Consider the following 27,650-nt stretch of genomic DNA (forward strand, 5'->3'; position numbering starts at 1 on the left):
CAGCTGACGAAGCGTAAAAACAATTAGCTTTTTCCACAAGTCCTCAGTAAAGATGCCCGGAAGGCTTACAGCATCGATGTGGATGCACAGGACACTGGAAGAACGGAAACATCTAAGCGTGTGAACGCTGATTTGGGGGGGGGTTAAGGGTTAGGTTACATCTTAATGGGGGAGTATTTGATGAGGATGTGTGACAGAAATATTTGCATGGGGCTAGATGAATAACAACCATCTGCTTTGGCGGAAACTTCCGCTGTATCACTGATCCCAGTAAAAAAAGAGATTGGATTTAAAAAACAAATACTGAATATTGTGAAGACATAACACTGGCATAACATCTAAAAATATCTTGGACTCACATGAGTCATATAAATGCATCTAAATATGCTGCTGTCTGATTTGGATTGGGAGGAAATTAAACGAATGGATAAAGTGCAGAAGCTCAACAAAGCTCGTTTGGCAGAATCGTATTTAAAATGCTGATATAACTTGTTATTTGCTTTTAATCAAGCACGTGCAGGGAGGGGGGCAGGGAGCACCTGCCCTTCTGCCTGAACTCTATAAAGTGCCCCCCATCAAACATAGAGAGTGTCCCCTTTTCACCTTTGAGCACCCGCCCCTCAGTGTCTCTGCACAGCCCTGCTTCTGATGTCAGTTTGGATCTGGGGGGGGGGGGGTTATGCATCCGTACTGAATGACACTGAATATGCGTTGAAAAGACAGAATTTATAATTAAAGCATTACATGCACATGGAAAAATAATAGTAATCCATACATTTCAATCAGTAACCACTGAATGAAGAAATAAATGACTTGTTTGCTCTTTTCCCTGGAAATGCATGTTTTTAGCATGAGTAGAGATAAAAAAAATATTAATATTCTACATTGTACTTATTGTAAATAATATTTCTTAATTTATAGTGCCTTACAAAGTACTCAGAGCTTTTCCATTGGTGCCATTGTGTCACCTTACATAATAGTATATATCCATTCCAAAAGCTCCTTTTATGACTTGGGTAAATTGACTCGAGGACAGGGTACAGTGAATTTCAGCAAATGTTATAAAATACGCAGTGTGTGACAGGTGCTTTCAGTCGTTAACTCTGGCCCTGATGAGACTGTTCTGCTTGGGCTCTGCCAAGGGGCTTCGGGATCACTCAGGATCTGTCATCTGCCACCTGGATTTCCAGCAACACCAGATCACTGAAAAACATCCATTTTCTCATTCTGAAGTTATTATTTATCGTTTTTGTGAATGGTTGTTAGCTTCTCTTAATATTAGGTAGAAGTGGATAGTTCAGGTCCATGAAGTAAAAATCCAGACCAAGATTTTGTTTCAACCAACCAGCTGAGTACTCTGTGACTGTGACTCTTTAGTTTCAGCTGCTTGGTTGAAACAAAATCTTGGTCTGGATTTTTACTTCATGGACCTGAACCACCCACCTGTGGTACCAGGCTAGTGAGTTGAGTGGTTTGCTAAGGGCTTTTGACCTTCATTAAACCAAGGATCCCCAGTGAAGACAAAGCAGTTACGGGGCCCCTACCACTAATGCGTGATCACATAAGTAACTGAGGACAGAAGGAGGGACTTCGTATTCATTTCTCCAGGGGGGGATTGGGGGGGCCCAATCGGTATAAATGCTATTGGGGAGGTTCCCCAGAATATCTTTCGCATTGTGTAATGCAAAATGACATTTCACCAATTTACGATATGTCTCCCGAAATATACACTGTGATTATACATGACAAACCCAGGCCCTATTAATTCATTCGTCTTCCAGTCACATAGCCAGTAGGGCGTTCCAGGGGGGACTCGGGCAATCTGGGGGGGTGGGGTTTTCCAGGGGGGCTTAGACTCTGTCCTAGGCAGCAGAGCGGCCAAGAGGAGCTGTGTGTCTTTGGATTCGAACCTGCCGCCATGGAGGTATGAGGAACAGGAAACTTTCAGACCACACTGGATAATGACATTATTTGGACATGTGTACGAAACGCCAGTATTACCTACATTTTACGGATACACTGTATGATCAAATACTGGAACATATCATTAGTAACTGAGACACTTTGATCTGCTTCATTCTGAAGACATTCACAAGAAAGGTAACTACCCTGTGTCTAAGGGTGAAAAGGACTCAAAGATGGACTGAGATCATTTTGCAAGCTGTATGCAGGTTGAGGTGGATGGTGCCCCCCCCCCCCATTCTGAAACAATCTGTATGTCTCTTTAATGCTTGCTGGAGGCTTGCCTGTGAATTGATAGCGCGTTCGTCAGACCAGTCCCCGGTTTCAGATCTAGCTAATACACTTGTGCCCTGCTGTGCACTTACGATTTCACTGGAATTGCCCATTTTTATTGCCTTCCGGCGCCAGGAAAATATTCTTTATTATGACATTTTTTTTCAGCTACTGGGCATCTTACGAGCGATTAATGGAGCTTCACTGGTGAGTTATTAGTGCTTTCCTCCACTCCCAGAACACCCTGGTTCTGCTCATTCAGCCCAGGGGCTGACATTACGCTTATCCCTGGGGGTTGCGCGCTGGCCACTAATGATATTCCCTACCTTTGCACCCAGAGCGTTTACAGGCTGCATCACAGTGGGGAGAAACCTTCTCAGACTCTGATGTTTGCCATTCTGGTGGAGACCCAAGGGTGTCTAGAACCAGGTAGAAGGTCTGATTTTATACGTGAGCCTGTGTGTGTCTTTGGCAACAGCCACGGTTAGTGACCACAACCTCACGCTTGCTTGCATTTGTGAATAAAAATGTTTCATAGACAAATTGGAAGTGAATAGACAGATGCGTTTCTTTGAGATGATCATTGTTTTTCAAGGGTGGTTCAGTGGGTCAGTGGTTAGCACTTCTGGGCCCATTCCTGGGGGCCGCATGGTGGTGTAGTGGTTAGCACTAATGCCCACACCACTGGGACTGGGGTTTGAGTTTCTGCCATGGCTCCATGTGTGTGGAGTTTGCATGTTTCCCTGTGTCATCGTGGGGTTACATCCAGGTACTCTGTTTGCCCCCACAGTCCAGAAACATGCTGAGGTTGAGTTGCTAAATTGTCCGTATGTGTGAATAGTGTGTGAGTCTGCCCTGTAATGGGCTGGTGCCCCATCCTGGGCTCCTCTCTGCCCTATATCCTCTGAGACAGGCTGCAGATCCCCCAGGACACTGACTAGGACAAGTGGTTACAATGGATGGTCTGTTTCGGTCCATTGTTCACTGAAAGTGGGGTTTGCATAATCTTCCATGTTTGTTTGTATTTCCTCACGAAGCCAAACAATTCGGTGATTTTTCAACTCTGAAATGTTCATCATTTGTAACTGTGTGAGTGTGTGTGTCCTGTAATGGACCTGCATCCTATTAAGGCTGCTGGATAAGGAAACATGGGAGATGAACAGATGGATTGTTTTTCCAGTTAAGAAGGCAGGATATGAATGTGAATCAGAGTTCGGCTTGATATGCCCCTTAACTCTTGGAATCCCTTCATGTAATCCCTGTGTGCCTGTATCTTCACACAAGGTCAGGCCAGGCACAGAGGAACTGCCAACCTGCTTCTCCAGCAGGTCCCTAAGGACGCCCCGACCGTCCAGCTGGACTCGCAGAAGCGGCCTTCTTCATTTCTCCTTCAGTACAAACACAGCCCGGCCTCTGATGGAAACAGAAGTCGTATTTCAGGCGCTGATCTGTGGGAAACGTGTCACGGTCACTGAAATGTGGAATTCCTCTTCTGGAAAACACAGAAACGCAACTAATCTTAGAGCTGCCTTGCCTGTCAGTCTGGCCTGTTTTATGTTCTTCTTTAATCAGCTTAACGAATGTCGCCAGCAGAGAACGGAATTAAATATCCACTGGTTAAGGTCAACGGTGGAGGGTAAGATGATTGCAGCTCAATGTTCTGCAGCCCACTGTCTCGACTGGCCGTTACTGGTGTGGAGCGAGACTGAGAGGTCAGCAACCAAGTCGAGTGATATATGTAATACTCCAGACCAAAGATGAAATTTTGAAATTGATTCATAAGATGGAAAGAAAATGTATTACTTAAAACCAAACCGAGATTTCAGCGGTAAGAATGTAAGACCAAACGGTTAGTTTGCAGTTTATTTCCTGTAAATCACACTGCTCCTGCAACCATACGGGGAATTCCATTGTTTTCAATAAGTGCTTATCAAATCAGAGACCTGGATATCTGAAGACTTTTCTGGAAGGACAGGGAGGCGCCAGGTGGATACACACAGTGGATGGAAGCCAAGCCCTAGTAATGCAGAGACACATACAAACTGAGACACACACACACACACACACACACACACACACTTGAAATGCACCTGAATGGACTGCAGCCGGAAACCTGCAGGGGGGTGAATGCAGGGGGAGCAATGCAAGAGTCACGTGCTCATGGCCCAGCTCGAATTCGAACCCATAGCTTGGCATGTGAACAGCAGCACCACCCACAGGGCCACACACACACACACACACACACACTTATACAGGGTGTCCATGAAGTCTCTGTACAATTTCAAAAATGTATTACAAAGGCAAATGAAAAGACAAATATGTGGAAATTATTACAAAATGAGCCGTATATATTTAAGTTTTTTTTTGCCTCATTTAATACACCTCTATATGGTCATCATTAGTTGCACAAAGCACATCAAGCCGGTACTCGATTCCTTGCCATGTTCGCTGTAGCATTCCCTCATCAGTGGTGGCACTGGCATCAGTGACCCTCTGCTTTAGATTAGTGATGTCCCGTACCTTTGTTTGCAATGTGATTAAAACTTTGATAACCACTGAGTACATAGAAAAAATCTGATGAAGATATCTCATTTTTGAAATTGCAAAGAGACTTTATAGACACCCTGTGTGTGTGAGTGTGTGTGTGTATATATATATATATATATATATATATTATATGCAATAATACATATAACACACATAAAAGCTTACATAGTACATCCCTGCATAGTACAATATAAACTTGCATATTACATCCTTTACGAGTAATGGGCTGTAAAATTATAAAATTGAAACCAGACTAAAAGCATCAACACAAGCGTTTAATTAGTAGATGCAATAAATCTTGTGCCGCGTTGTTACGTGTGTGGTATAGAAGAAATATTACGTTGTATGTTTACAAAAATGTGTGACAACTTGCCAATTCAAGATTTAGACATTAATAAGCTGCAAATTGCCCCCAGAGTTCAGCCCATTCAACTAGACACTCACCTACATAAATTCCTGATAAAACAGGCATTATCAAAACAATAAGACACACATACATCCATACAGACAAAAACTGTAAAGACGTGATAAATAAACTGCCCTTTATTTACTTATCGACTGTCTATTTGCTATTCTCGTTTAATCCTGGGAGATTTAGTGGTCAATACCATCCTACAGTAACAGATAACCGATGGTGCAGATTTGCAAGTATCTCCCTCTGTCAGCTTTATCTCTTAAATGTTATTGACTGAAGTCTGCATATATTAAGACACACCTTTGATCTTATGGTCGCTTCTTGCGTCAGCCCTTCTCAATCGATTATCTCTCTTCGTGCATTTATATAAATAACCTGTAAATATGTGTTTTGATTTGCAGATAGTGTGGATATATGGAGCTCACCTACGATGCCCTTGAAAGTACGTGCAGGAGGCACTAAAGCGTAAGTTATTGCGTTTTCAATATGTAACATATTTATCGAGTGGACGACTGAATTACCAGCGCTGTGCCGCTGTGTTACCTCTGCCCTTGCTCTCATATTATATTCCAGCCTCCGCCAGGCGAGCGCACAAGTGCTTTAGCCTTGACTGCGGCTCACCCGTCGCCGTGACGCGGGGCTTCGAGAGGCTCGTTAAACAAAGAGCGGGGTACACAAAGGGGGAGGCAGTCTGGTGCAGACAGGAGGAGCGCGCCACTGCGCGCACAAAGGGGCGCCGCTCGCGTGTTTCTGTTTCGGCGGAACATCGCACAGTAATCCAGTGGGTTACTTCTTTTAATTTAATCTAATGTCCCATTAAAAATATACAATACAATGTATTTCCTAAAACAGTGTCTTATGTCAAAGCCATATACAACCAGTTATAAATGCAATATTATCCATGCATACACACATGCATATATCTAATGATAATAATTGATTTTTTGTTTATTAAACGACTTCTGTAGGCATATTGTTAATATCCACTGCAGACTGTCAAGGGGATTCCTAAGAGTGTCTGCAGAAAGTTGCAATATCCCCCCCCCCCCCCCCACTCCAGAAAACCCACATGTCTATCTAATGTGTGCATGAGGATACAGTGGCATGGTGGGGGGGGGTCACTGCAGCATGGGCCTAGCCAGACCTTAGACCCTCCCCAAGCTCCAAACGGGCTTATTCTTTAAACACTGAGTGAGTAAATGATACGGTGCATTGAGAGGAGGGGGGGGGGCTGGGCCCGTATGCTGGGCAGCAGTAATTAACCCTGCTAATATGGGGACGTCAATAGGCCGGCTTTGCAGCTGAACTGCTGAAGGGGCCAACCGACTCACATTTACTACCTGACGACTTGGTCAATAAACCATAAGGGCGGCCAGCAAGAAGCAGATCCTGGCCTCGGACGTAGATAGGAGATGACAGGCCATTTGTAATCGCCAGTATCCCAGCATCCACTGGCTGCATCGTTGCAACTTGACTTCCAAATCTGATACAATCGTTTAATTAAGCAAGTCTTCCAACTAATAAGGGGAGAGGGGAATATACTGGTGTTTCTGATGCACCCCTGGATCGGTTCCACTTGCTAAACAGTTCAGGATAAACGATCGCCAATTAAATATGAATTAGGGCATGATAATTATAATCATTGCGTATCATTGTTGTGTATCAGCAGTAATTTATTCATTACTTCAGGTTCTGAAAAAAACCTTCCGTTTCTACACTCCAGTTTCTCCGTGTCAATTCAGATGGAACATGCAGCTCAAATCATTCTGTATCGCGTCCCCCTTGTGTTTATTTTTATTATATATTTTTCCATTTCCCAGCTGCTGGAAATGGAAGAGAGAAAATTGGTGAAGTTAAAGCCGCTGTGGCTGAGTGACTCCGTTTAGCATCCTCCTTTCTGACATGCTAAAGAAATCGAGTGGATAAGCCACAGTTTCACTGCCCCCCCCACACACCTCTTTTTTACCATCTCAAGTGATTCCATTCTGCCTTCTTTATTTTCATTTATCCATTTCATTCATGCTTCTTTGTTTTGTCCTTTATCATTTTTGCAGAAATGAGCATGAACCATTTCTCTGCTGGGTTTCTTCGCCCGTAGGGCTTCCTTTGGTGGACGGATGCCTCTCACTATGGCATTATTAGGGGAAAAGAAGCTAGAGGTCTTCTTGAAAAATGAGGATAACAACAAATGGTCAGGCTCCTGCATGACGGCACGCAAGTAACTTGAACCCATCCTTTGTTAACTTTTCACCTGAGGCTTTTGCTTAGTTGGCACTGAACCAACCACAGCAAAAAAAAAAACAAAAAACAAACAGGGAGAATCGGAAAAATCAAAACACGTTCTGGGCAATGGCAAGCAAGACGTTACATCCAGGGTGAACTTGGAATATTGCAACCATTATACTGGTGAAGTGTCCAACTGTAAATAGAATGGTATACTGATTCTATTAGGCACACCAGTACAAGATTCCAGTGATGCATGCTGGGAATTCTTATGTGACCATGTTTAGATTCGCTAACTCTCATCACAACACTTCCTTTCTCCATCTGTGGGCGTGATGCATGTTTACAGACATTAATCTGTTACATATTTATTAGTTTGTTAGAGGTGATTAACGTATGCCTCGTAATGTGGCTAAATTGATGGCGTCGTGTTGCTCTGTCGTTGCATTCATTAGCTAATAGTCTTTCTGCGAGTGAGAATGAGAGTCATGAGAGGTCTGTGTGTTAATTAGCCCGGGGTGGTCTGCCCCGGAATGCCCGCCCCCGTGTGGCAGACCCCTCCAGGAAGCCAGCAGGCCTGGCAGCTGTGCTTTGACTCAGGTGTCGTCTGGCCACAAGTCCCTTGGCAGCTAACTGGCCTGTGAAGAACAGGCCCCCCCTTTGTGCCTGGAACTGCACACTAATCCTGTTTTAGTCACTGTCTGGACATGCTCGTGTGCTGGATAGCGCAGTCATTCACAAAACCCCTCCTCTCCTCGGCCAACACCCCCCGCACAAGAGGGTTCTCGCCTTGTCTGGATGAGACATTGATCTGGCTGGCCTGAATAATGAGAAATGATCCTCCAAGCCTTTTATAGCAAAGCTTCTCACCTTCCTGCATACTATTGTTGGTCCTTAATTGTTAAACTTTATTAAATGCATGAAAAAAATCTGCAGAACCCTTCAAATGCAAATCAGCCATAAATGGGACACTAATGCGCTGACCAGAAAGGTAATTTAGCTAATTAGCACATTGACAAGATATCGAGATCTAGCTCAATGTGTGCATTGAATTGGTCATTAAAATTTTTTGCAATTGTGTGTTGTGTGGTTCAGAACTACCAGTGAACACGACCAGCATTACCATGGCAACAGGGCAGCCTATAGGACTATGTTGTTGGTGGATGATGTGAGTAGTGACAATGAGAAATATACTATTTCAAATTATGCAGAAGAAGGAAAAGGTACATCACCTGTGATTGTTTTCGTTTTGTTTTAAGCCCGACGACGGCTCCCAAGCATCCTGCATCTTCTATGCCTTCTGGTAGTAGTGAGTCTAAGTGCCAGAGGAAGACCTTGACCATTCAGGAGAAGGTAAAACCCCTGGATATGCTTCTGGAAGGAAAGCGCCGCTCACCATTATGGCTTGAATGAATTGACGGTACGCTACATCAAGAAGGATGAAAAGAATATAAGAACCATATGCTGTATGTTTTTATTTTTGCATATTCCATTACATACAGAGAGAGAGAGAGAGAGATGTGTGTGTGTGTGTATATATATATATATATATATATATATATACATTACATATTATTATTATTATTATTATTATTATTATTATTATGTTACTCACATCCTTAGCCCGACATCCACATATCATATGTGTTGTTTTAATAAGTTTACATGTGTTTAAAGCGTGTGGGAGGGGTATTTTAAGGCTCAAACTACAAACGTTTATTTATATGGTCTTTCTATATCGTGGATTTTCACCTATCGCTGATGGGTCTGGAACACATCTTCCGCAATAGGCAGGGGATCACTGTAAACACTCACAGATCACACCATCAGGAATGGTGAGGGTGAAGGACACTGGGAATAATGGTGTGGAGAAAATGCAGTGAATAACTGACTTATGTTAATCTAATTTCATTGGCACCTCATTCAGCTAGGTAACACTTTACTTGGGGGGGCACAAATAAGTTATTTACTCAGATACTACTGAAGAACAAATTATAAACTAATATAGTTCCCGCATGAAATACATGAACTGTTATGACTGATTAATGATGAACGAATATGGGATCAGTATATAACTGACACTTGGTTTCTGGTTAATTAATGCAGTAAGCAAGAGTGTACTACTTCAAATTGTTGTGCCCCCACAAGTAAAGTGTTACTGGACAGTCATATAGGCTTGTACTCCAACAGCTAAGTCAGATGAATAAGAAGTTAATACTGTATGTTTTATGACCAGGTCTTTGCTGAAATTGACAACGCATGCAAACGAAATGCATTCCTGGAGATTGGAGACCAAACTATCAAAGTTGGAAATGAGAAGGTGGGAAATATACTCAGTGGGCATTTCTTGCAGGTCAGCCTAAATAGTACGAGGTGGGACCTACTTTGTCCTCAGAACCATATCAAGGGTTGATAAGTTATGCATTTACAGATGCCATTCTGCACATCCTGACCTCTCTCATTAACAATATATTTTCAGCAACAGAACTGGTGCGAATTGGATGTATGTGTTCATCACGCCAGTTTCTGTACACTGTAGTGAATGTAAATCCCAGGGGGGCGGCTGTTTCTGAGATGCTGGAACCACCACATCTGACACCAACAATCACAGCACATTCAACAATGCTTATATCAGGAGATTTAGCCATTGTACGGTTCAGCCACACAGTAAATGAACCTCCAGGCCCTGTTGTACTTATCCAGTCACAACCACCTTGTTTGTGCTAACAAGCAGGTTCACCTAATAAACTGCCCATGTATGTTCAGTTGTAAAGAAGCAACAAGGTTTCTTCACATCAACAGAAATGACCTGGAGAATAAACATATTGCCTTTAAAGAAAACATCAGAGACTGATTCAAGATGCTACACCTATTTGATAGAGAACCAGAGTAACTGCAGACTGAATTCAGAAAACTACTGGTCAGAATAACAGAGCCATAGAAATCAAAGCAGATGATGAAATACATGGTGGAAAACGCAAGGATCAGACGAGTAGCTAAAACCAGGAAAGACAAAGATCCCATTAATGTACAAAATATTGAATTCCATAGATGCTTCCAGAAAGGACAGAGACCACTATAAGCCACTGAAGAAAGATATAAACATAGAAAAGCAAGTTAGTGTTTTTCAGAAAACCTTTGAATTTAAAAAGAGGTCTCAACCTCCAGTGGCGGGATATCAATGAACAGGAAAACACAGATGACCTCTGCAGAAAAGACATCAACAACCAAGGTATATTTCATGAGGTCACATAGATTGTATAACCTTCAATAATGGAAGAAAAGGTCAGATATGTCTTGAGATCAAAGCCAAAAAGGACAGTCATGGCGACAGAAGGCATCCCAATTGTAACGTTAGAAGTACATGACTGAAGGAGAATTATACCAACGAATCGGGAAAAAAGCTCAATGACCTATAGATTGAAAGAAAGCAGTTTGTATTCCAATACCAAAAAGGAGACCTGACTGAGTGTGCAAACTATTATACAGTATCCCTCAAATCACGTCCCAGTGAAAGTAAAGACAATTCAAAAGGCCATATGGAGAAAGAGACTTGTCAGAGGAATAAGATGGATTTACGTAGGGCTGAGGAGCAAGAAACATTGTGTGTCACATGTCTACATGGTCGCCAATATTCAGCATCAACTTCTACATTACTTAGCAGTAATAATAATTCAATTCAAATTATTTTTATATAGTGCCTTTCACAACAGAGTTGCCTCAAGGCGCTTTACATGAGAGTGCTGTGATACTTTACAACATCGTTAAGACAGAATAATACGAAAACAGGGAAAAGGGAAGATAAAGAAATAAAGAAAGGAGAGGAACCAGAAACTCCTAAGTAAGGAGAAATAAAACCTCTGGGGGTAGAAGGGCCCTGGCTGCCCCCCCAGGCATGCTGCTAACATTATAATACAACAACCATATGTTTTTGGACAGTAAGAAGACACACAACTAACATGAGGATGGTCACACTCCACACACAGAGTGGAGATGGTGTGCAGCTCAGTATGATACGGGTCTACGCCCATGTTGGTTCGAGTCCCAGGGCCAGCAGAGAAATTATATCATTGCTGGGCACATGAACGAGGCACTTAATTCCAATAGTTCTTGGGGCCCAAGACTCTGGCTGAACTGTCTTTGACTCCAAGCTCTGCTTACTTGTTTGTTTCTTTGGGCAAAAGCTAAATCAATGTATGTATACTGTTGTATGTCCCAAAGACACTCTGGGCTGAAACCAAATCCACAACCCTGGAGGTGTGAAATGAAGGATCAACCTACTAAGTCACCACAGCAAGCTCAAATACAAACCATCCATCCATCCATCCATCTGATCCTAGTTAGGGTCATAAAGGGGCCTGGAGCTCATCTCAGGCAGAGAATGGCACAAGGTCGAGGTACAACCAGCATGAGATTAAACATAAAGCATGAACATCAAAACCATAAGGTGCTTTGCCCGCCAGCGTATTGGGGAGAGGGGCTTCTCTAAAATGGCCTGGATGTGACTGACAGCACAGCAGTACCACTGGCAAGCACACAGATATCATACAAGGGGGAGTGGAAGGAGATGATACCCACACCGAAGTCAATGCAGCCAGAGTCCGAAGAGAAGAAGCTGCATCCCTGCCTTGTGTTCTGGCCTCCACTTTCAGCCAATAAGCAGTGATGAGCCCTTTTGCCGCTAAGCAGTGATAGGACAGGGGTCTAAACTGCAACATGTGAGACAGCAGGCCGGCAGCCTCATCAGTGCTACATCCTCCAGAATACTTTGCCCCTTTATTCTTTTGTGTGTATAATGAAATTTCCTGCCATTCCCACCGGAGTCAGATCATAAATTCCCTTTATCTTTAATTCCCGTAGTCAAGACATAAGAATGCAGGATCACAGTAGTATCCTGCAATGCTCTATTGACTCCCTGCTATTTGAAAATTCTTTATTTTCACATTAAAAAACAAATATATAAAATGGATAAAATAAAACAATGTACTCCCATACTTGGGATTGAATGAATAAAACAAATTATACGTCCATGATCTTCCACTGATTATCAGATCCAGGATTCAGGTTGTTATCTTTCTTAGGTCAGTCAGTATGCAATGCCTGAATGTCTTTAGCAGTATCTGTTGAGAAGTTTTCCAGGTTGAATACATTATTTCGGAAGATAAGACAAAATCCATTACTGCAAACTATTCAGATAAGAAGATCATTTGTTTCTTCTGCTGAAAACCCACTTTTACTGATTTAACTGAACATTATTTCCTCATGCGGATTTTAACAGGCCAACATGGCTTTGAGGAATTGACTCATTTCGAGGTACTACAGCAGTCCATTTCCAGGGCTGGAAGCAGATACTTTTCTTCAGCCAGCTTTTGGCCCCAAAAAGACGCAATTGGACAAAGAAGAGGATCGCACCGTGCCCTCTTGTTGTTCTCCTTCTTTCCCTCCATCAGAGAGGTCAGTCCGAGGGAAGCCCATTGCCATGGAAACCCTCACACATCACCTTGTTGCCATCTGATGCACAAAATGGATGAAGTATCAGGATTCTTAAGGAAAACTCCTAATGACTGTGAAAAGCACTTGGAGACTACAGCTTGTGTACTTTTCCCGAATTCCTCCATTTCAGACATTGTAATGATAAGCACAGCCCGGGTGCTCCGGCTTTCCATATAAATTAAATTCACTGAAGAGTAATTCTAACTCTGCAAAGTTTTCTGATAAACCTTAGATTTCTTTGAGGAAGCATGATAAGGAACAGTGGAAGTCTCCAGGTTGTGAAATTGTGTTTTGGTTGCCTGTTGTGCATTTCTGGCTCTGTGTAAACTACCAGCGTTATACATTTCCACATGTTTATTAATTAAGAGTGAGACTATCAGAAAATGTGAAATCTACTGATTTATCAAGTGTGGGTCTGTGGAAAAAACATCTCTTTATATTTTTATTGTTTAAAGCCAGCAACAGTATAATTTATTTAATTCTGCTAATAAAATCCATTATAGTTAATGTGCTTTGCTGCTGTTTCTCAGTGACTTTAAATGTGACCTTATTTGTGGTTGGGTGCAGTGTTACTAGTTATCATCACGTATCCTGGGCATTAAAAATGATGGCTCTGTAACAGTTCAACCCCAAAGGCATCTGTTATCTCATCGGGCTCTATTGTATGATAGAAAGGGCATCATCTCACTTACATTCATATCATAAGCTGCAGGTTCTGGTTTACAGCCCAGGAGGAACGTGAACAAGGTGCTAACCCTGAATCGCTCTGCTAAGGTTTCCCAGTTGTATAGAAGCAGGAGTTACCTTGAAAAAAAAACAATCAACTAAGAAACTAAATGAAATGAATGAGGAAAGATTACGATTCAAGGGCATAATCAAGTGAAATATGAGTTTGGTTATAAACTCAAATGTGAGTTTAGTGAGGCAAACAAAGCGTATTCATCATTAATCTGAGCCCTACGTCACGGACGAGCGTGAAGGAGCTTCATTGTTCTTCAGGTCAACGGTGTGCTACTGCAATCATCCAGGGTGCGTAATTACGGAGTGACACCGAATCGCTGACAAATTAAAAGCCCATATGTCGAGCCGGTGAAGGAAATCTGCACGTCAGAAGCTTGAGGAGAAGACGGGCCGGGTTTTCTGATGATGCACAGCAGATGGAGTCGTCCAGCTTAATTCAGTCGGCCGCTACATCGAGGCAGACGCGTATGCTGGTGTGACGGCTCAGCCCTCAGGTCCCGCTATTGTTAAAATGGAGCGGTGCCGCAGACAGGTGGCGGAGGGAGTCACCGGGCTCACGGGGCGTTTTAATAATCAGTCTGTGTCTCACAGCATTGATGAGTTGCTCTCTGGCAGAGACGTCTTCTCCTGATGTCCTGTCACATATAGGCCCACATCCCAGCAGGTGGGAGGAGTTTCTCTAAAGAATATTCTGGCCCCCTGCTGAGGACCTCATGCCAAGCAACGCCAACTAGGGGATCTTGCGTTTTCATCTTCATCTTTCACAGGCTGCCTTAATGTCCTGGCCTCCTTGGGTTGAGGGCAGAGTTAAAAATGGAGAGAAAATGTCATTTTCTATTATAGCATCCAGTCGCCCATCTGCCCTGAAGTACCATTGCTGGCTCTTGTCTTCCATACCTATGTGAACACTGCGGACTGTCGATCAATATTCTTGGTCCAGATTTAACCATGGATACAGCAGCCGTTAGCCACATAGTTAGCTGGTTATTAATGGCTACTAATTGCAGTGCAGTTTCCCATATGCGTACGGCTGGATGTTTTACTGGAGCTAATTGGAGTGCAGAATCTGTAATACTTTCAATGGTACAACAGGAAAACATTTCCTTGGATGTCACAGCCTTTAGAAGTCTAAATTCTTACTCCCTCAACAACCTAAAATGCTAACAGAATAGGATAGGTCATTCTAACGCATAATGAATCTTTTATCTGGTTTTTATACTGGTTAAAAATACACACCAGTTCCAATTTTTTGACAATATGCAAAGTCATGATTTATTCTGACATTACAGCTGCTGTTTCACACCTTTACACCAAGGCTTTGTGGCAGAAAATGCCTCCAGTCCTCCCCTTAAATGTGTTCTGACTCACTGTATTTGCTTTTCGGTTAATGATGTTACTGCGAGGTTTGGCCCCGCTTCTCCATGAACCAAAAAATAATTAAAAGCATAATTGCTCTTTCTGCGCTTCCAATGTTTTCTTTGCCAGATTATTACACGTCTTAGGCTGAAATCGTACTTCGTGCAAAAAATAAGTGACTTCACTGGCTGGCTGAAAGAGCAGAGAGCTGATATTTAAAAAGCAAACATTTTCATGCCTTCAAGGAGTGTTTGGTCCCAGGACATGTTGCTGGAGATTATCCTGTCAAGGCATAAAGTTTTGATATATTTCTTAACTTTTCGCAGGCGTCCATGCAGCGAGCGCCTCTGGATGTTGTATTACACATTACATCAGGATTTTCTATGACTTTTATGATACTTTTTACTATTATAATACGTCAACTTGTAAAGGAACAAGGGATGAGGAACAGCACCATTTTATTGGAAATGTGTTATTTTTAAGTACTGAAGGAGGCATTCATTGCACGCCCAATACTTACTCAAGTTTAAAATGTGACTTTGTCCTCGATGGCTGCTCAGGGCAGCACTGTCCTCCCCAAGGTCCTGATGTCCATTTATTTGGTTTTCAAACATCCAAAAACTTACCTAATGCTTTGCTATCGTGTTTTCCGCTTTGTGTTTTCCGGGAAACACTGGTTGCAATCAGAGGGGTTCTGCAGCTGTAAACTGTGCTTTTATTTTTATTTCAGATATCTATTTCTCTATAATGCTGTATCGAATGCAGCGTCATGGGGAGGCTGGATGCTAACCCAGGTAACACAGACCACGAAGCAGGCGACACCCTGGATGGGATGTTGATCTGTCACAGGGCACATGCTCCCAGAAATGCGCTGATCGAGCGGCATCCGATTTTCGGTCGTAATTACTCGATTGGTGGCCTTTAATTTTACCGATTTCAAAGATCGATTTTGTGGATGACGTACAATTAAGTACACTCCGATCCATCAGCCACGATCATTATCTGCTGATATTCATTCTAAATAGTTCGATTGGAGCTCTCTATAAGGGCCGGTCAGAAGAGCCAATCAAATGACAAAATACACAAGACATATCTCTGTGTGTGGCAAATGCAATGTGTGTGAAGTAGAAATCCCTCCAACAATTGGGTGTGAAGTGACACTTAAAATGGCAGATCCCGTCCCTCGCCCCCGCAATCAGATATTGGTGATCGGTATAGGCCGACCTTGATTCCAGCGATTGACAGTCAGTGATAGGCCCCCAAAAACCATCATCAGAGCATCCCTATATACTACGGCTGATTTTTCTGGTGGCTTATCGTACTTTCAAAACATCCTAAATATAGTGGAAAATACTGCTACTTGATTAAACGATGCATAATCTGAAAAACACATCCCTGGATTGATTTGCAGAACAGGAACTAAATATGGTATCCTCCAGTGAAGCCCCCTCATCCTCTCAATGGTTCCTTCCCAACCCTGTATTGTGGTGACATCACTGTCTGTCCTGTCTGATGTACTGACCTCAGTGTCAGGCTCTCTTGGCAGTGTATTCTGCTTAAATTAGTTGCTTCTTGCAAACTTTATTTTTGATTGTTTCAATTCGTGTTGTACAGACTGGCATCCCGTCGGAGGTGTTCCCCAGCCCTGTGGTACCTCAGATAGGCTCCAGCCCCACCCCACCACCAACCCTGACCGGGATAAAAGGTTGGGAGATCGATGGATATGGTATAAATCATTTTTGTAAAGTAAATACTACATTTGCTTCATTGTGTACAACGTCTAGTGTAACACTGAACATCCATCCTCCAACCATGCATCCATCCATCTTCTGTCCAGGGCTATGGGGGTGGGGTGGAGGTCAGGCTGAAGTCTCTCCCAGGCAGGACAGGGTGCAAAGTTGGGGTGCAGCCTAGGACAGGATGCCAGTTATTGAGGAAACACCCAGAGAGAACTTCCAATGAACTTATTAATAATATAAGAGCTACTTTTACTTGCCAATAAAATAACTGCTTGGCTGGTCGTGCTGGTAAAAGCCAGAAGTTCACTGAATAAAGTTTTTCCACAATGACCGTTTACTCTACCCCAGGAAATTGCTTTGGTGTGTAGAGAGTGACGCATAGAGATGTGAATATTCTGGAAAAATGACTTTGAAATGTCATGTGATACTCTGGGTTTCGCATGGTTCCGCTCTCTTTGAGCGGCTGGTCTGATCTCCTTAATCACTGTCGCGTTCTTTCCCCTGGGTCGTGTCAGTTGTGAATTCCCGGTCTGTCACGATGCCTCTCTGGATAATCGTTACCTGGCAGAAGATTTGGGGGCAGAGCGGCTGGCCGGCACGCTACTCGTGGAGCTGACTTGCATTCCTTTGAGGAGTCATGAACTCACGTTGTTCAGAAAGGGGCTGCTGGTGACATTGTGAGCCCATGTGGCCAGTGAACAACAATAAAATACTCAGAATTTATATTGCTTCCTAATCTGCTACTATGGCAGCTCAGAGAAAAGGAAATCCACACTTCTATAGACTCTGGCTGTAAGAGGACCGACTGGGTACTGGAAGAGATTTAAAAGCTAGAGACTTCTTTAGTTACACAGTTCAGGTGGGTCCTCCACGTCATGCAGGACTCACACTAGAGTGACAGGAGGACTGGGCCCGTACCGTGGAACAATATGTTTTGATTTTTATATCAGCTGCTGAGGTTACATGTAATATTTCTTGAAAATGATGGCACTGCTGGATCCGAATTGGCCTCAGTATACTTCCAGGTATTCTGAGATTTTCCAGGCAGTCTGTAGATGAAGAAATCTGCCTGGAAGGAGATGTCAATTCCGGGCAGGCATGTGCAGTGGTACATTGCAATAACACAGATGGAGGTACTGCTCACTGCTGTCCTTTAGAGACGTCACACATGACGGCAGATGAATCGTACTCGTGGCAAAGATTCAGTCATAAAGGTAACATGCAGAATTCTCGTATAGGGAAAATAAATGCGAATTTAAATTACGGTCAGATTGTAAAACTCCCAAAAACATTTGAGGGAACGATTCATTGCTTATTTCAAAAATACATTATCGCCATACTTCAGCTGTCAAGATTTCTTATTGCCAAAATCTAGTTTGGCGCTCAAGCGTCTGGCGTCAGTTCAAATTATGCACTCGCCAACCTGTTGTATTGTGAAATATTGATCGATGGAAAAAAAATAGTTCGGTTTTAGCGCTCAGATCTATTTGTCATAGACAACTGGAATGTATATTTGCTAGTACCACAGAACTGACCTTATTTTAAAAAATGTGGAGTAACTTTAAGGCAAAACTAAAATGGGAGTTATATCTCGTCGCCTAATTATTTTGGGTATATATCCACACCCGACTTGCATACTTGCTTAATATGCATGAATACACCATTCCACCTTTATATGCATGATCCTCTTTCAGTGTGCCTTTTAATTAAATAAATATATAAAAAATAGAAGCACAGTCTGAGTCGGTCCAGCTTGCACACGCTGCATTTGGTGTAGAGCCTCCCAAACTGAGGAGGTGTGGTTTTAACATCTGTCGTATAAGTAAGTAGTCCTCTGATCCGCAACAGCGGAGCGCTACGCCTGCTTTGGCCGTACAGTCCGGATCAAACTCTATATGTAAGTATAAATGTATATATTTTTCCCGATATCAGGCTTCATTTATTATTATTTTATTGTTTTCCCCGAAATGCTTGGCTAGATGGATAGCACATGTCGTCCCTGCTTAGACTGCTGATTTTTCGAGTGCGCAACGAGAGGTGAGTATACTGGACCATCCGAGTTTCTGCCACCCTCAGGGAGCTGATTAAGCGGCGATCATTAAGTCAATCGTGTGGCCACATGCCGTTTATTTCTTACCCAATTTCAAAGGGTTAAAATATTTTAACACGTACAACAGTTTGTAATTGTATTACATATTTTGTGCATGAACTTAATTCATTATTATGTATTTTCAAACTTGTTTATTGCCTCTCTTCCGATTATCGCGTAGTGTGAAGTTTAATAATTCCACGGGTGTGGTTGGTTCATTAACCCTTAATGCGGCCCTCGTTGAAACCCTATCCGTTCCTGGGGGTACCTTAAGAAATGTAACATAATCCATGCCAAGCACTTACTAAGGCCTAGATTCAAGGTTTGCCTATTTAAATTGTAGAGTCGGAATTGACTCAAGTAGCAATTTAAACATAAAATCTGGTAAAGCTAAAAAGTAGAATGATTTTGTCTCATTTGTAATTTCTGTATAGCAAATAAGAATACAATTAATTTTCTCACAGTCTCAAATCTCACAGTCACATTTTATGATACCAGTTAGATGCAATTTCTGTCATGCAATGAATCAGAACATAAATGTGTTTGAACAGTGTCCAAAACTCCCCAAAACACACTGAATGTGCACAGCCCATAACCAAAGGAACAATTTCCCCAGAATATTGTTTTAAATGTCTCGCCCAATTCATGCTGTATGTCAAATACACGATTTTCATTTAAATATTGATTAGATATACTGAGTTTTTGTGATTTGTGATGGCCTTAGTATTACTAGTAACCTCTACCAAATCGCTATCATTTTACAAAAATAACTCACATAAGTGTAATGAAAAGGCAGTAAATAAAACCTGGTTATATTAATGATTACTCCATCTCAATAGCTGTTAAAGCAGACAAATTCCTTGAAGCCTTTATAAACATTCTGCTTTTCAGTAAGAAGTGTTTCTGCTAATGTTACGCAAGATCTTCCCATCCATTTTCAGTTCGGTGTTTGTTTAGCTTTGCTTTTTTGCGATGAACGTATTTTTCCTGGGAAGCGCAGACGGCTGGCGCTCTCGGATGGGCTTCAGTACAGTACGTCGCTGGCCATTCATACATAGACACATACACACAGCTCTCCTCCAAGAGTACACAGCTCTCCTCCAAGAGTACACAGCTCTCCTCCAAGTGCTGTGGGTGGAAACCAGAGTCCAAGCTGTTTGCTAGTGGAAATGCGCAGCAGGCGAGCGAGTGCATGCTTAGGTGTTATAGAACCTGTATTGCAGGGAAGTTCAGTTTGAAGGGCTGGTAATATAATGATCTTGATTCGGTTTGAATCATCTCAGAATAGAATATTCTAGGTGAATGATTTTTACTCACCCATTCTTCCAGAAGCAGTTACCCAGTGCAGGGTCACTTTGAGCCAGAAGCTAACCCTGTAAACACGGGACACACCCTGCATGGGGTGCCAGACCCTCGCGGGACATGCACTTTACATACTATGGGCAATTTCAGTTAACCACATGTCTTCGGATGGTGGGAGCTGTAGTATCCAAAGGAAACCCACATCAACACGGGGAGAACATGCAAATTCCACTTGGGGTTGGATTCTGACCACTATCTCACTGAGTCGCATATTGTTTGTTCGTTTCATATAATGTTCACTTAGCTAAAATGTTTATTCCCAGTTAAACAGATGTGAGCCATTCTTCCGAAGGATGTCAGGTATTAAAAAAATGTAACTTCATTTTCTCTCATCTGAGAAGGTTTCCACTTTTTGTTTCATTCAGAGCACTAATGAAGTCTGGCTCTGTTTTTTCAGTTTTTTTTTCATAAACTGCCATTGAGCATAAAAGAAATTGATGGTATTTCATTCCTGCAGGTCTCTAGTTAATGCCCTCATGGTGATTAATAGATAAAATTGTTATTTGGCTTATTAGTAAAGATAATCTCATACGAAGTTCAGATCTGTAGTCAGGTCAGATCAGGTCAGGTTGGGGAGCATGTGCTGATGCAGTGCTTTGCCGCCCGCACCCTCCACACAGCGAAACTCTGAGATCCCGGCCGGCGACCCCCCAGGCAGGAACACGGTCCAGTCCCACTCTCCGGAAATGCAATGAAATTCTGCAATGTTTGATAATGTTCTGTCAAGCACGATTTTGATGACTGTCACTCATTTCAGGTGAGGATTCATCCAGAATTTGTATCCAGAGGAAAAACTTGTCGTCTTTTCTGCAGTGGATTTTCATTTTATGAGAAAAAGACAGAAAGGAAAACCTCCAATGGCAGCTTAAGAATCTCGTATATTGTTGACGCTCCTGGATGGAAATACGGGCTCTGTGGAGGAGCTTAGCACAGGGAGGGAAACATTTAGCATAATCGCACTCTTGAAGCTCATGAAAGGCCCGGGCCATGGGCTCTGACGCGCTGCAGCACCGCACGCTCTTCCAGTACAAGCAGGAACAGGGGGCTGAGATCGCCCTGCGGCCCGGAGACATCGTCCCCCCCACCGGGACGCCCTCGCTGGCCGAAGAGGACGGGAGGAGTGCCGCGGGCTGGCCGCATGGGACCAGTGAGCGCACCAGCCAGCGGGGCGACTCCCCCAGCGCCTTTGTGGAGTACGGGGACCCGATGCCGACAGGACCCCCAGGTGCCAATCCAAGGCCCATACCAGTCCCTCCAGCCCCAGGGGAACCTCAGCACGTTGGGGCCATGGCTGCTGCTGGAGGTTAGTGCCACTTTAGGTCTATGTGTAATCTGGACACCCCTTGCCATCTTCCCAAGTAAATATCACAGTCATTACCAATAGCACTGATGCTCCATGTGGAATTCATACAAGCACATGCCATGGCCATTCAGCCTGCAGAATGGTGGCCCCCTGTGCGAGGCCCTTAGCCCCGATTGCTCCCGGCACTGGCTGACCATGCTGTCTCACTTTGGATAAAAGTGGTTGCTAAATATGTAAATAATCTTAAGTAGTGTTCAAAGTGACCATTGATTCTTGTGTGGTCTCATAGAAAAATCATAATAAACTAGTATGGCATTAATTTTTTTAATGGGGGGGGGGGGTCCCCATGGCTTATTTGGGGTAACCCCATGCTGCCTTCAATTCCTTACACGAATCTTCATTGTTGTGAGAAAGCAAGCAGAGAAGAAGAGGTGGTGTGAAAGTATGATGTCCCTCGTGTGTTACTCCCAACTGAGGAGGCTGGCTGAATTTCTGCACCACACGCACTGCTGGCGTGCCTGAGCCCTCCAAACAGATGTGGTCAAAATAACGTTTCCAGGCGCTTTTATGTTGTGCATAGAAAAATAAAAAACGGAATAAACTTCCCTGCCCAGGCTGCGTGAATCCTGCGGCAATCGCTTTATCTTTGTGGTCCAAGAAATATTTAACTTCGCAGTCTGACGTTACGACGCTGAGTAGTACAGGCAAATTTGACTTTGTTGTCTCATATTGTTCCTTTTAACAGTGATTATTTATGTAATCGATCCCATGTGTTTGTCCATTTAATGTGGAAAAAGTGGGCTTGTGTTTATTCAGTTTGCAGGGAAGTGAGCCTGACATTTCGTGTACGTACTTGCATGACTAGCATGGGTATAAATCGCCGGGATTATTTTGTGTTGTGTAAGCAAGGCAGCCCTCTTTTGAGTAAAGGGGTAAAGAAGCGCAGGAAAGAAAGACTTAGATAAAAAGAAATAATTGGGTGTAAGCTTCGGACAGTTTTGGAGAAGTGCGGTGTGTCGTGAGTGTTTTGCGCTGCGGTCGGATTTCGCTGGATCGCGTTTGCCGTGATGGGCTGGTGTTCATTTGCCGAAACTGGACCGCGCACCTCCGCTGCCCCACCGCCGCTGTTTCTTATAACTGCCTGGCTCGCTGCTGTGTTTTGTACTCACGGAAGAGGGAGTTGCTATACTTGGACTGCAACACATCAGATCCAAGTTTTTTCTCTTTCTTTTTTTTTGCCAGGTTGTGTAGCAGCAGCAGGAACATGTAATATATGACGCTTAATGCGCATTATGGATTCTGTGTGTTTGCAAACGGTAATGCGAATGAGAGATTCAGTAATGGGTATTCGCGCCATGAACAGATTATTAAATTTTACTCGAAGCAGACCATTTTTATAAGTAAGGTGCCATTTTATTCCACGAGATATCGGGAAACTCTAAGCTGCCAGTTTTAGGGTAAATCACTTAATAACCCTGCCAAAGAAAGATTCACTAATATTCATGGACATTTTTGGTAGGTTTTCTTAGTACTTCATAACATGAATGTTAATATTATCTTGTTCTCATACTTTCTAATTGTAAGAGATTAAATAGCAGGGTTGGTGATGTCTTTCTGGCAGATCTGGGGAGATTAATTAGTTATTGTTAATATACACACAGCTGAACAGGAAAGATGTTTGGCCCCAGGCATGATGTTTAATTATCTGATCTTTATACAGATGCGTGCAGTGATTAATTATCTTGTGAGCCCAAGTGCCCTGTATCTCACACACAGTCAGCCTAAACCCGAGATACTTGATAAATGTGTTGGTTGATTTTTTAATATTTGTGTGTTTGACTCATTTCTGGGTGACCAAATTCCAGTCAGGTTGGCTGTAGTCTTAACCCCACCTTTACTCTGGAGAACATTACCTAATATAATATCATTGCTGTTCCAAGGTTCTGTTCGTTATATGATAACTCGGACACTTCCCAAACTTAGCTGAGACGAATGTACTGAGTATGGGTTGGCTCTGAATTGTCGCCTCAGGCCACATCAATGGAAGGCTCGGTCCCAGTGGTTACCGAGTGAAGCCAACCCCAATTTTCCCAGAATCCCCTGCCACTCTATGCCCTATCTGTCCACTGGCAAATCAGGCTGTTTAAATGGCCTTGGGGCCTCTATCGTATGCCAATGCCAAGCCCGTCCGAGCTGTTCTGTTGTAAACATGCAGTTTAGTGTCTTATGGGAATGAAGGCTGTCCCTCGCCGTATATCACGAGCGAGGCGCTTATTCCCGAGGCCAGGAGAAACGAGAACATTAAAGAGCTGATGACAGAAAATGTGTCCTGACCACACATGGACCCATGAGGGAGGGGCTTCTGTGTACTAGAGGTGCTAAATGACTACTTGAGGTGAACAAATCCACCCCTCCCATCAATAACATGCACATAAAATCTGGCAGCGAGCTTGGGCCTGGCTCTGAGGAGCGGGAGTAATCTGAGGGCATTCGCCTTCTTCCTGGAGCTCAGATGCCAGGACTGGGGGGGGGGGGACTTCAGACAAGGCCAAAGATCTGTCAGCATGTATTGGAGGAGGTGTGTTGCCATTTCTGTCAGAGGGATGGTTAGAATGTCAGCGGCCTTGAGTTTATCACGGATGTGACTTTTACTGCTGTCAAGCAGGACAGAAGCACAGGTTCGAGGTATCCTGTGTGATGATGTGCAGAGGGTGTTAATAGTTTTCCCATACAATCATCCTCCGAGAGTGCGGCCATTTTAGAGAGGCTGAGAGTTCATACCAGCTCCCACACCTTCAGAACCCCCCCCCCCCCATTACCACTTTCTTCAGCGTATGACTGACCGCTGTTACTCCTTAGGGTAATATTAGCGAGGGTTCTTGCCCCTCGGCCATAGTGCTGACGCTGCGGTGCTTTTTGGGGGGGGGGGGTTCACCGGGACGCAGATGTAGGTCTCGGCGCCGCCGTTGGCCTGCATCCACACTCCATTTGGAGTCTGCAGCGTGACTCTCCCATGCGAGGGGCGGCACAGCCCCGATTCTGGCAGAACATCCTCTGGCTCGCCGTTCTGTGGCTGGAAATGTGGTAGAGTACCGTTTTACATACTTTTACATGCTGCTGAGAACTGGATCAGGCCAGTTAATTAATGCATTTAGGGGAAACAAGAACAAAACAATAGCTTTAATAAAACTGCAGACAGCCACCAAGTGTAAACATATTTCTTAGTAGTACTTTGAAAATCTCATTCCAGTATTCAGTTTCTTCACTTGATCATGTCTTGATCTGTATATGTTACGTACTTTCCTGAATGTGTGTGTGTTAAATGTTTAATAAGGATAAAAAAAAAAAACTCACATGGGTATGTTCTATAAATACCTACCCAAAAAAACATCCTTTCTGTCACTGTGTAAAGGAGTTCCCGCTAATATTAAAATGTTTAAGCTCTGGAACGTTCCATCATGTGTAACCTTGGTATTTATACAACAGTGACTCACTCAGCCCATCCATTTAAGTGGTAGGTCTTTAAGAGTGTGGCAGTTTTGCAGTTCCTCTATAAAAGTGAAGTAACGAGGTAAAATTGTGCGGTGGGGAGGGTGGTGGCTGTGTGAAAAATGAGATCAGGGCACCAGGTAATTAACTAAGGGGGTGGCTAATTTAACTGGAACATTCTGGATTGGGGCATTGTAGTTTTGTAGCCGTTGTGATCTAATTTTAATGGAAAGCTTAGAAGGCACAGACTTTCTGGAAAATTCCCATGTTTGTGTTTCTGGCTTATTTGTTTAGTGTTTATAAGGAATGAGGTCGTGTGATTAGCTGAAGCGGACTTACTTTCACAGAGAAATCGAAAGCACCAGATGTACACATTGCCTGAACATGCACTTAAACAGAGCATCTGATCAAGGTTTGTTATTGCCTGATTATTTGATCATATTACAGCTAATTCTAGATTGTCTTATAGAATATTTTTTTTTTACCTATTTGCTTTTTCTTCATCGATTTTCACCATCTAAGTGCCAGGGCTCATAAAAACGTCTAGAAGGAGCGCAGCATCGGAAAAAGCCATGAAAAGCAGCCTTTGTGCCTGTTTTTTCAGGGTTGAGGCCGTGAATTTTTATTCAATTTTTCCGCCAGATCTAGTCCAACGGATGATAAACGCCCTGCTTCAAGCGGGAGATACTCCAGCAGTAAATCTGCACTGCTCGGACACGGACACGGCAGCGTAGGGCTGCACTATCGAAAAGCCAGTTATGATCTTCTCACGATACCTTCCCAGGTCGTTTATCACCTTCCTCAAGTACCATGCTGCCCGTATCCCTAACCTCCCTTACGGGCGGCCTGCTTCATAGGCATCAATTCTAATCCAGATACTTGTTCTTCGGGAAACACTGGTACCTGTTTCCTAATTTCACCACGATAGAGTCTGTGTAGATAGAGACTCACAGTTTATAAATTTCATAATTGAATTGATCTTATTTATTCGGTGCCATCCTCAACACGATGCAACAACGTTATGAAGGATAATTTCAGGTAGACACAATGGACCTTAATGGAACCATCTCAGCAGGCTTATGAAGTGACTAATGGGTTTAGGGATGTTTTTATTTAGCCAGAGTTGTTCTTTTTTAGAACGGCGACACTCTCAAAGCCGTCACTGGCGCCCAAGTTTGAGAAATGAGCCATTAGCTGAAGTCTGCTGGCTTCTCCATCCCACAAAGAGGGATCAGAGGAGCTGGAACCCGGAGCACATGGGTCTGGACCCAGTGGGCTGCTGTTAGATGTGTCACACGCGGTGGTTTGTTTACACACTAGTGCTCTGTCTGGTGGTAAATAAGGCGCACACACACGCGTTTCAATTCATATCTTTGTGGGGACCCCTACCCAGGCCTAACCTTAACCTTAAGAATCCAAACAAAATACAAGACTTTTGGCATTTGTAGTTTTTTCATTGCAATCACAGATTTTAAAAAAATTGAGTTTTCCCTTGTGGGGAGCAAAAAAGTTATCCCCACAACGTCAAAATAACAGATTTTTATCACATTTTGGGGAAATTTGGTCATTTGTTTTGCACACCACACAGTAGAGTGTCTGGTGGTAAATAATGAAGGCACATTACATTGTGGGGACGTGGTGATTGCATTCACAAATTCTTATGAAACTGAGATTTATATTGTGGGGATGTGAAAAATGTCCCCACAATCTAGGAAGTAACAGGCTTTATTGTCCCCACAATGTAGTAAATACAAAGACACATACACACGCACACACACACGCACATACAGACACGCACAGACACACTCACACATGCACACACGCGCGCACACATGCACACACACATACGCACACACACACACTCACATTCACACACACACACATACAGACACGCATACACACACATACAGACACGAATACACACACACGCATACACAGACACACACGCATACACACATGCATGCACAGAAATGCATACAGACACACATGCATACACACGTACACACACAAACACACATGCACACACACGCATACACACATGCACACACACACACACACACACAAGGCCAGTGTGCCAAGGCTGACGCTCATTTCCCCAGAGCACAGTCAGTTGCCAATGAAAGCATACAGGGTGGGACTGATCAGGGTGTGTGTGTGTGTGTGTGTGTGTGTGTGTGTGTGTATGCTTCTGTTTGCCTGCATGGAGGCTGTTGGCAGCAGGAGGTCTACAGATCAGCCCCCGCCAGTGGGCCCGGTCCTTACAGTGCCGCCTGACGGTGCCGCCTGAAGGTGCCGCCTGACGGTGCCGCTTGACGGTGCTGCCTGATGGTGCCGCCTGAAGGTGTGCTTGATTCCACCCTTGCTTCTCCTGACCTGTCCCTTACGGCAGACCCCGGGGGGGGAACCTAAAGTCCTACAGCACTGCTCACGCTAAGCTCTCACTTTTATGGGGGCTCCAATAAAAAGAGTTCATAGCACATTAGCTCATGCTTACTTGAGTGTCAGTGTAGCAGTGATATTGTGGGGGGGGGGGGGGGGGGCACAGAAAGCATAAATGAAATCTCACTGTCTTGGTAAACAGCTAGTTGCAGGACAGAAGTGTGTTTAGCTACTGACAGCCCTGCAAACTGATTGTCTTCCTCTGAGCCGCACAGGGTC

The 27,650-nt window shown here is 43.5% G+C and overlaps 1 protein-coding gene across 2 annotated transcripts in view; it reads left to right on the forward strand.

The window, feature by feature from the left end:
- The first annotated feature begins 18,493 nt into the window (after nt 1-18,493).
- Nucleotides 18,494-27,650, forward strand: part of LOC111847640 (phosphatidylinositol 3-kinase regulatory subunit gamma-like) — a 106,151-nt gene continuing 96,994 nt past the window's right edge. The window contains exons 1-3 of one of the 2 annotated variants that reach the window (XM_023819013.2): nt 18,536-18,646; nt 18,729-18,786; nt 20,958-21,503. In XM_023819013.2, the coding sequence (XP_023674781.2) occupies nt 21,188-21,503 (316 nt within the window). In that variant the 5' untranslated portion in view covers nt 18,536-18,646; nt 18,729-18,786; nt 20,958-21,187. Of the gene's footprint in view, nt 18,647-18,728; nt 18,787-20,957; nt 21,504-27,650 lie in introns of both variants that reach the window. The other variant, XM_023819012.2, reaches the window with a different exon arrangement.

This window comes from Paramormyrops kingsleyae, chromosome 21 (assembly GCF_048594095.1).
Source record: "Paramormyrops kingsleyae isolate MSU_618 chromosome 21, PKINGS_0.4, whole genome shotgun sequence".
NCBI classification, from domain to species: Eukaryota; Metazoa; Chordata; class Actinopteri; order Osteoglossiformes; family Mormyridae; genus Paramormyrops; species Paramormyrops kingsleyae.